The 10882-nt window shown below is 41.2% G+C and overlaps 1 protein-coding gene across 1 annotated transcript; it reads left to right on the forward strand.

Moving 5' to 3' along the window:
- Window positions 1-246: 246 nt before the first annotated feature.
- Window positions 247-10524, forward strand: RBFA (ribosome binding factor A; the record flags this gene model as incomplete). The annotated part of the gene is made up of 6 exons (XM_010164774.1): window positions 247-289; window positions 897-1073; window positions 3813-3925; window positions 5724-5808; window positions 8007-8080; window positions 10134-10524. Coding segments are annotated over 6 exons (883 nt in total), but the record flags the coding sequence as incomplete, so codon positions are not given.
- Window positions 10525-10882: the final 358 nt, after the last annotated feature.

Genomic DNA, 10882 nt, shown 5'->3' on the forward strand with positions numbered 1-10882 from the left:
GTGCCGGGTTACACCGCTCGGTCGAGACCCCCCGCGACCCCCGGGCGCGCAGCCTGAGCCGCGGGCGGGAAGCCCCTTGCCCGAGCTGTCACCTCTGTGGGGAGAAGGAAGGACTTGGAGGGGTGAAAACCCGGGCGTTGTGCCCTGTCCCTGCGGGCGGCTGACGTTTTAATTACACCCGTGTTTCTCGCAGTTGCTGAAGGTAAAACTGATTTCTTTTCCTTTTTTTTTTTTTTTTCCCAAAAGGAAGAAGTTTTGGTATGACAGCCCTACCCTGGGATCTACAATGGTGAGTGGAAGCTTTGGAGGTGCTGTGTTGATCTGTGCCAGGAGGAACAAGCGTCTGTGTCTGCCGTTGTGTCTGACTTTGGGAAGAGCACTTTCTGGTGGAGAAATTGCAGAGTTTTTTTGATGAACAGTGGAGCTCCAGTCTCACTATGATATTCTGTTGAGAGAAGCCGTTGGGCTCCCTGTGGCTGTTCCCTCTTCTGTGCTGGCCTCTCTTCCACGCCAGCACCCACGCTGCCGAGCCCATAGCAGAGAACTGATCCAGATTAAAACTGCCATATACCAGCTTAGTTCTATGGAAAACAAGTTTGTGTTTCAAACAAACAATGCTTTTCAGTTAATAGATGCTGTACTTGAGAAAACTGATTTATTGAGCTGTATGACTTGCTACAAAGTAATAAAGAAACTAAGAAACCTTGACTGTAATACACTAAGGTCAAAGATTTTGTGAACAGAAATATTTTTAATTGAAATACCTGATACGTAAGACCTATACAAAGCTCGAGTATCAGCATTTTAAGAGCATACATAGTAGAGTGCACAAAACTGTATATAGTTGTCTAATACGAGTTTGAAACTACTGATTAATGTGTTTGTTTGTTTTTAAGATGTATAAACCAAACATGTTGGCCTCTGTAACAAAACATGACCAGACAAAAACTAAGAAAGAAGATAACATACGCTGCAGAGTCTTGAATGGTCTTATTCATAAAGCTGTGGCAGAGATGATGTCTACCTGTGAAGTTAATCAAGAACTTTATGATCTCAAGCTGGAAATCTGCAAGGCAAGTGCCAAAATTACAGCTTGTGTTGATCCACTCTGCATGGCGCACCAGAGGAGCTTCCCTGGGTGTTGTGATACGTGTGGGAGGAGTTTTACTGCATTGCTTCTGGTGTGGCACAGCACAGCAGGCTCTGGATTCACCTCTCACAGTAGGAGAACTTTGCCACTGTTGTACCTGGCTTAGTAGACCTTGGCCAATATAATGCAAATGCAACTTGGGCCAGCTAAGTGGTGATTCTCATGGTATGATGGCTTTAAACTGGAAGAGGGGAGATTGAGATGAGATGTGGGGAAGAAATTCTTTGCTGTGAGGGTGGTCAGACACTGGCCCAGGTTGCCCAGAGAAGCTGTGGCTGCTCCTCCCTGGAAGTGCTGAAGGCCAGGCTGGATGAGGCTTTGAGCAACCTGGTCTAGTGTAAGGTGTCCCTGCTGATGGCAGGGGGGTTGGAACTGGATGAGCTTTAAGGTCCCTTCCAACCCAAACCATTCTGTGATTCTGTGACCTTTTTTTCCCTGTGAACTCAGACATGTTCTGTTTGCCTCCCCCTTTCAGAAGGAGGAACCTGGTTTTACCAACATAAGTGTATTGTTCCAAGAGTCTTGTCTTCATGCAGCTGTGTGAGAGTTGATACCTCCTTGTGTCCCTCACCAGTATCATTACACAGGCAGAAGACCTAAGTGGGGCATGAGCTTCAAAAAAGTTCAAAAAACAAAAAAGCAAGCCTAAGAAAATGGCACTGGCAAGCAAGGTTCCAGAAAGAACTGGAATTTATACCTAATTGTAGCAGCGTTGTCTTAATTCCTGGATTTGAAAGGGATGTTAAAAGCTTTGATTCAGGAACTAAGTCAGTCTCCACATTCTTGTTTGTTGTCTGTAGTTTTTTATTCTACCCTTGCTGTTTCATTAAGATTAAATGATGCCAAGGTTTGGCTTAAAAGCTTGATGGATTTAGCTTTGTTAGTTAGAAGGATGGAAAAAAAAAATCTGCACCTCATTAGCTGCATCTGTGACCAGGGGATTTGTCATTTATGATTGAAACGGGTGGTTTTGCCAAGCTGAATTCAATCTGTCATCGGGTAAGTGATTAAAAATTACGCGAGCAGCATGAATCTTTTGGCTCTATACATGCAGTATCCTTCATATAGTATCTCTCTTTCTGCGGCTTTGAGGGTTGCTTGTCTAACTCGGATGGCATGCCTGTACATAAAAATACTGGCTGGTGTAGGCAAGCCACAGTGCTTTCAGGAGGCATTGCTGTAAATGAAACAACTTAGAACGTGAGAGAGGGAAAGAAACAGCTTTTGTCCAAATACAGTGTGGATTTTATGATAACTGCCTAGTGCTTCATGTTCCTGCTGCGCTGAGACTTAGTCCTGAGTTACTCTCTAGCTGTTTCTGGTCAGAATCTGTTACTTTGGTTATCAAAAGAAATCTTCTAGTAGGCTTTCTGCAATCCATCAGAATTTCGTTTTTTTCAGTATCAAGTTAAAATTGCATAACTAATGTGTATAAGAAATGTGCTTCAAGCTTGATACATCAAATTTTTATCTACTCAATTACATTACTCATGTGATGATGAAGAAACAGCTTGTGTTGTCGATGTGTTCACGTTAGATTCAGTGTGGGAGATGGGGAGGGTTGATCCTGTGGTAGAAGCAGCTGGTTAATGATCACTGTGGGTTTGTTTGGGTTTTTTTTTTTAATGAGTGATGGGTTTCCCAAGGCAGGAGTTATTTGATGGTGAAAAAAATCAGTATCTACTTTGGCTTTTGGGGACAGTCCATTCTGCCCACTGGCAAGAGCAGACTTACGCAGTTTTCACTCCTGGGAATAATCAGTGGAATTGTCTTTTCCTCCTGATGTCTCTAGACACCTATTTGTTTGAAGAGCTGGTTTCTGCACAAGATGATCACTGAACTGTGCCTTCTAATGGACAGTTTATGCCTTCTCCTCCCTCTTCCCCAGCTTCTTCCTTTGGTTGAGCCAGATGGGTTATTAGAAGCTTGCTGAGTGTGCTGTCATAGTGAGAACCTGTTCTGTAAGACGCCACTAGATGTGATGAATGACAGTTACAGAAATCTTTCAGAATCCATCTTAAGCTTCAGAAGTTTACTCTTCAGGATGGTTGTCGCTCAGTCTCACGTGTGCTTTGGCCCCTGTACACCATGGGTTTGCAATCACATGCATGACAGCTGTGAATATTATCTGTTAGTGAGCCAGAGCACTGGAGGATGCCAGCAGGCTTTAGAGTTGGAGAGACTCTTACATTCCAGGGGCATGGAGAGCGTCCTCTTTTCTGTCAATATCCCAAACAAATTCTGGGTGACAACAAGCTGGGCAGTGTCACAGGTCCTTCTTTAGCGGGAGCTTACACTTGTGATGGTAGCACCGTCACACTGACTAAATGTCAGTGTTGTCAGTAATGTACAGGTGTTGGCAGACTTCTCTGGTTAATTTCACTTGAGGGAAAGATTAGGCAGTGACTTGCCTAAATCATAATAATAAAAAAGTCCTTTCAGGTACTGAATGTAAATCTTATTTAGTGTTAAACTCTACCTCTGTAAATGCACTGCATAATTTTGGTTCTTAAGAGCAGATATGATAGAAGAGATTCTCCTAAGAATGTACATAACCAGTTTGGGTCACTGTGTGCTTATTAATGAATTAGAGATTTTGTTCTATATGAAGTGTGTGTGTATATATATATATAATTTTAAAGAAATGTTTGTCTTTTTGCAGGTGTCCCTGGCATCAAACTTCTCAGCCTGTCGTGTGTACTGGAATCCTGCTGCTACTATGGAGAAAGAAAGTTATGTTCAAAGTGTGCTGCAGAAGAGTGCTCCACGTATACGGTACTGCTATGGGATAAACAGACCACTTCATAAATTCATAGCCATGTACTGGTACCATTTCTTAAGTATTTCTGACAGTCTATAGTTGACCTGTTATGATGCTTTAGGCTTTTAGATATTTGAGGTCAGAGCATCTCCTGTGATGAGCCTTGCAGGGAAGGATGATTGTCAGACCAGCTGTGGCTTCTGCTGGAGCACAGCTGGCTTACTGGGTATGATAGTTCCACTGGGCTGGCCCTTGGCCAGCAGCCAACACAGCCGCCCCCCACCCCCAGGGGATAGGGGAGAGGATTGGGGGGCAAGGACAAGGAGGCTTGTAGGGTGAGATAAGAACAGTTTAATAATAGAAATAAAAGAAAACTTAAAAACATGATAATAGTGATAATGATAACAGTAATAAAATATACAAATGAGCGATGCCCAGTGCAACTGCTCAGCACCCACTGACCAAGCCCGGCCCGTTCCCAGATAACGATCCCGGGGGAGCGACAATCCCGAACCGAAACCGCAATCCCGGGAGAGCCAGAGCCCGAGCGAAAGTCAGAGAGAATCCCCCCCTTTCCAGCCAGCCCCGGATAATACACTGACCATGCAGTGATCTGATCTGGAATATCTCACTGGCACATCCCAATGCCAGTTTGGGGTTTGCTATTCACTGCACTTCTCCCTCCCAGTCCTGATGCAGCTGTGAACCAGCCAAACACGGTGGCCCTGGGCTCCAGCAGCAACTAATGACATCAGTAATTTTATCAACGTTTCTCTCGTAACAAGTCTTGCACTGAAACTAAAACTCAGCTATTCTGGCTACTAAGAAGAAAATTAACTCTGTCCTAGAAAAACCAGGACATTGGGCTTCTGTGCTTTCTTGGGACTGGACTGGGCTGAGCAGAAAGAGATGTTCAGCTGAAGTTTCACTTCATTGCTCTAGTGAGCATGGGCTGGACATGCTGTGCACAACAGTAGGCAGAATATGATGCTGCACAAGAAGACTAGCAATTACAGGTATCTCCTTACAGATTCACTGGGGAATTCTGCTCGCTAGGCACAATTTGAACCTCCAGAAGGGATGACTGGTACTACAGAAATTCTTCCCAATACTGGTACCAAAAAATAAATGTTGGGATGCTACCATGTATTGTGATGCTTTTACCCATTCTTGGCAGAGGGTGCAATGAGTTTTCAGGATATCATAGAGATTTTTGTCTGTCTCTCTTTCCTGGGCTTACCCTCTGCTATCCAGATAGTCTGTTGGAGGACCAGGACTTCAGCCCATGAGGAAGGTGACACTGAAGGATACTTGTAGAGCCATTTCCTTCCCCCCGTTACCCCAGGCTGTGTAATTCCTGCTCCACCACAATGCTCTCTTCTACTCCCAACAATTTCCACTCTTGGAGAAATGTTGCTGGCTGGGAAGAAGACAAGGGGAGCCCTGTCAGTCCTTTCTGCAGCTCACAATGTGAGGGCTCCATCCCTCACTGCTCTCACCCCTACGGTGAGGATAAGGAAGCCAAATGAAGCGGGGAAAGACGAGTGCCAGCCTGTGCATATAGGAGACAAATCTAATATCAGTACGTGGTGGGATCTGCAGCCAGTAGGTTTTGTATGTTTTACATTCAGAGTTGGGATTCTGCAGTAATGTATTGCTTAACACTAACCTGAATGGATACCCATCAGACTCCTAGGTTTTGCAAACCATATCCTTAAATTTGCAGCACTGCTGGAATTAATTTCACTTATTTTATCTGTCCTGGAGGTGCTGTACTGTTACTCATGCTGGTGAATGCTTTGTTGTTACCAGGTATCTTCTGAAGAGTCAGCAGATTCTAGGAAATGTACCCCCAATAGTATTTGTAAAAGACAAAGAAGCTGCAGCTGTAAAAGAGGTAATTATAATCATTGACTCAATGTACAAATATAATTAAATGAAAACATGGGAACTTAGCATATCATAATGCTTAGGAATACAGAGAGAGCTGATTGTTCAATTGCTCTGCCCATCTACATTAAAAATCAGTCTTTGTCTATAACCTTTCCTCTCCCTGTTCCAAAGCATTTTAGCAAGGAATCTTGAGTAAGACTGCTGCTTATATACCCTGTAAAAGAATCCTTGTAGCTGTTGCGACATTAATGTTTTTTTGATGCTACTATTAAAGTTTCTGAAGTGAAGTTTTCACAGAATTTTGTAGATCAGATTATTAGGCCAATAAAGAAATCCTAAAAAAATGAAATTACAATTTGAAGGAATAATACAGGGTAGGCAGTTGTCTGTTACCTGCTATACATGGTTATAGAGATGAGATCTGGGGAGCTGTCTTCCACATTTTAAATGTTAGGTGTTTTTAAAATGCCATTGACTCTAATCAATTATTTTGAATTTTTTTTATTTTTTTTTACCTAACCTTTATCCATTGATGAATTGTTAAAATGTTTCTAGGGAAGAGCAGATCTTTGCATAGAGGATGTAAGCTTATTCATACTACTTTTTTTTTTTTTCACTTAAAATTATCTTTATGATTTCACATTTTCTGTCAGGGTGTTGATAGTTTTAACTAGTTGAAATATTGCTAGAATAATGATGTTTTCAAGGAATTTGCTGTCATTACAACTGTGAAGTGACATCTCTTAAAGAGTGAGATTTCCAGGAGAAAAAAGATGACACACATCAGTGGATTTTCATGGAAAATATCTCCTCGTTGGTTGGTGTGAATGGGAAGAACATGAGTTGAAAAGAACATGTTCACATTTCTGTGCCCTGAAGTGCCTTATTCTTAGGTGTGTTAGTATTACAACCAACCACTGTTAGTGACTGACAGGCTCCTGCAGTGTGTATGAGCAGAGCTAGAAGGGATAATGAGAACTTCAGACTCTTGAGAAATGCAGTGAATTGCTTGAACTTGCTGTGGTCAGAAATATTCCAAGTTTCATGCCAGTATACTGACCCACAGTGCAAATGTATTTCACCTGTGTTCGTGTCAACAAAAAGCACAAGGATAGAAAGGAACGAAACACTTCTGAAAGCTGTTATTATTGTTATTAACACAAGAAATTCTGCACCACAGGTAACAGGTGATTATGGAAACACTTTGTCAATACTATTACTCTGTTATTAACATATCTAGATGGAGCTACAAATATATACCCCTGCAGGTCCTGCCTTTCAGGTCGCTTCTTGTGGAACTTGTTCCATTAATCACTGTTTTGCAAACTTTGTTAAATGACCACTTGCTCTTTTTGAAGAAGAAAACCCTTAGACAACTTTACCTTCAAGTTCAGTGCATAGGTACCAAGAGAGTGAACCACACAAGCCAAGTAAAAACCCTCCTTCTATAGCTTCTGGCAGTGAATGGCACTGGGAAACACTTTGATGGATTGTCTCTTCACACTTTGCAGATCATTAGATGTATATAATCCACAGATTTGTATAACAGGGCTTGAAATAACATAGCTGAACCTGATTTTTAAGTATTGAAAGACAGGGGAGGACCATCCAGTTCAACTCCTAGAATAATATGTTGGATTAGAAGGGAAGTAATGTGAAGTAAAGTAGGAATAAAAATTTCAAGTGACATAAAATTTTCACAATCAGGTACAGTCTGTAAGCACTGGATATATTAGATTTGTAGCATTTATTGGTTAGGTGCCATGTTAAAAGGGAGTTTGGAACTCAATATTTATATGCAATGGAAATACCAACTTGCAGAAAGAGGGAAGAAGTGAGAAAAATCCCAGTGTAAGGATGTTATGAAAAAGGATTTGCAAGACTGAAGTAAGATCAAATAAAACAAAAATTACATATGTCACACAATCCCTAGCCAACTCTTCAGAATGTACATAAGGCAGAAAAACTGTGTAGGAATCCCTGGATCAATTATCCCATTTGACACAAACTTCCCAGGCAAGGAGTATAAGCAGTTCCATGTCAATGGAGGAAAAGGGTATTTTGAAATGGTTTTGCTAAATATTCCAAATGTGTAGAAAATCAAGTATTTTCTGTTCGATGCTTGTCTGTTTCTTGTGTAGGTGTGAACAAAGTAAATTTAATACAGGGCTTCTAATACCTATTGTCTTCATATGTTTACAGATTGAGGAATTATTGTCAATTGCTGATTTTGGACCTCCAGAAGAAGTAGAAACAGTATCTCAAGATGATTCTAGGTGGGTTTTTTGAATCAGAATTGTGCAAGTGCCTGTTTTAATCTCTGTTGGCCAATTTAAATTGGGTATTATTTGACATGACAGAAAGTGTATTTTAATTAGATGCATACATTGTTGTTATCTCAGAGTTCAGCAAATGGTGTTAAGAGGAAATAGAAAGTAGAAGAGAGGGATTTTTTGGAAGACTTTACTGAAAAGGCATCTTTAGCTTTTAAAGAGATCACTTGGGCCCTTTTATTAACAGAAGAGGCTACAGAATAGCCTAGGACAAAACTAATATGTAATAATCCCAGAAATTAAATGTAGAGCATGGTGTTTTATTTTGTGGCTTAAGCTGTCTTTACCAATGTTACATCTATTTATTATTCCCATTAAGGGAAAATAGTTCTTATTGTATATGCTCTGGTTTACTTTCCTGTTTTAGTGCAGAGGTACCTTGATGCAGACCACAGGCTTGCAAATATGGAAAGGGAAAGTCTGGTTTTTATATATGAGTGGGCCTCTGGTAGGCTGTGGAGAGTGACTGGATTGTCACCTCTAAGAGATAGTGTATATGATTTCAGAGGCAACTACCCTGTAAGGTGATATCAAAACACAGTCTTGGAAATCAGCTGTGTTTGATGTCTATACTCTGAGTGACATAGTCATCAGACTGGTTACTAGCAGACCCAATACTTGTTCTGGTATTAGTATCTTTATTTTTATGAGGGAAATATTGTTAGAATTTCTAAGAATTCAAGACTCAGTGTGGTTTTGGTAATTAAATTTAAAAAAAATGCTTTGCAGCAGTAATATTTTTTTTTTTGCTGGTAATTTTCTCACAAGGATAAAAGCTCTACATTTACCAGGACTCTTCTACTTGGCCACTTTTTTTGTGGTATAAGTTTGAATTGTTATACATGAGTACAAGTTTACTGATAAATTTCCCTAAGTTAACAAAAAGTAATCTAATTTAGCATTCTTCTACGAAGGATTTTTGGCTGTTGAGGGATAGGGCTGACCCATCTATTGGAACCATGGTTTCCCTGGACTAGATGCTCTCAAAGCCAAGAGCCTTGCTCTTCTGTGCTGTGGTCTGTTGGTGGAAATGCCTTTTGTGCCTTGATGTCTCACAGGTCCCGTCATCAGGTGCAAATCAGAAATAGCTTCTTGGGGGAAATCAACTGTTGTGACAGATTTTCCCACATGGCACCTAACATCTTCCTCAGTTTGTGTCTTGTGGAAATACTTAAGTCCAGCTTTAAGGTGCCACGTGCTGTCGTTCATATGCCTATCTGATGTGTTCTGGGCACTGGCTGCTGCTTCCCAGTTCTTGGAAGAGCTGGGAGAAGTCTAACTGCCTTGGGGCTCCCAGGTCCACTACTCACTCTATTATCTATGCACACCTTTTCCCAGAAGCAAGCAGTTTTGTCTGGAATTGGCTTCCTCCCATTAAATCTGTTGATGCACTGACAAGTTTATAGACAGCCTGTCCTTGGACACGTAGTACCGTGGTATTTCTTTGTTCTTAACTTAGGGAGCACAATGCTGAACACAGTGCATTAATCATAGAATCATTAAGGCTGGAAAAGACCTCTGAGATCATCAAGTCCAACTGTCAACCCAACCCCATCATGTCCACTAAATCATGTCCCTGAGCACCACATCTACACATCTTTTAAATACCTTCAGGGATGGGGACTCCACCGCTACCCTGGGCAACCTTTTCCAATGCTTGATAACCCTTTCAGGAAATAATTTTTTCCTCACATCCAGTCTAAACCTCTGGCACAGGTTGAGGCCATTTCCTTTTGTTCTATTGCTTGTTACTTGGGAGAAGAGACCAACCCACACCTCTCTCCACCCTCCTTTCAGGGAGTTGTAGAGAGCGAGAAGTGTCGCCCCTCAGCCTCCTTTTCTCCAGGAACCCCAGTTCCCTCAGCCGTGAACTCATCACACTTGTGCTCCAGACCCTGAGTTTATTTTTGTGTTACTCAAGTTGTCACAATTAGCATTGTCCCTTAAAATATACATGGGGAAAAAAACCCAACAACATTTGTTTTCCTTTCCACAGTAAACCATTCTCTTCAGCTACTGAGCCTTCAGATTCACCCATGCAGTCTAATCTTTTTGGTATTGATCATGAACTGCTGAATAAGCAGATAATGGACTACAAAAGACTGAAAGCATCAAGAGATATAGAAAGCATTGCCTGGACAGAAGAACAGGAGCAGCGGCTTTCTAAGATTCAAAAGAAAATGAAAAAGAAAAAACCAAGGAATCCTCCTGATGATGACATTACACCACAGAAATACTTACTGGACAGAGACGAAGCTGACTACTGGGATGATAACACTGAATCAGGCTGGGACTACGAGCTGGAAGATGAATTACAGGAAGAGGTAAATGAATTGGAGGCAGATGATAGCAGAACTCTAAGTCAGTCTACTGAGAAACTGAAGTGAAGAAGCCACTCCCTTTAAAATGGAGGCTGCCAATAGCAAAAAAAAGACTGCCAGAGATACTGAATGATTAGTTGTGTACAGCCTGTTTACCACTTCCTCTTTCAAAAGTTTGCCACGCATTTGCTAGCACAAGGTATGTATGAAAAACAATGCTATTTGTGACATTCTGTTAAGCAGCTTTCAAGCTGTAGCAGTTGTAGGACTTTAAACTAGAGAGCAGTTTTGTAACAACAAAATCTACATAGTGCAGCACTGAGTTGAAACTTCTTGCAGTTCTGTTGATTATTTCCAATAAAATTATGGTTTCTGTGTTGAAATAAAATGTCTTTTTTTTTTTTCAGTGATCTGGATAAAAATA

The sequence above is a fragment of the Antrostomus carolinensis genome, unplaced genomic scaffold (genome assembly GCF_000700745.2).
Source record: "Antrostomus carolinensis isolate BGI_N321 unplaced genomic scaffold, ASM70074v2 scaffold49103, whole genome shotgun sequence".
Lineage (NCBI taxonomy): Eukaryota > Metazoa > Chordata > Aves > Caprimulgiformes > Caprimulgidae > Antrostomus > Antrostomus carolinensis.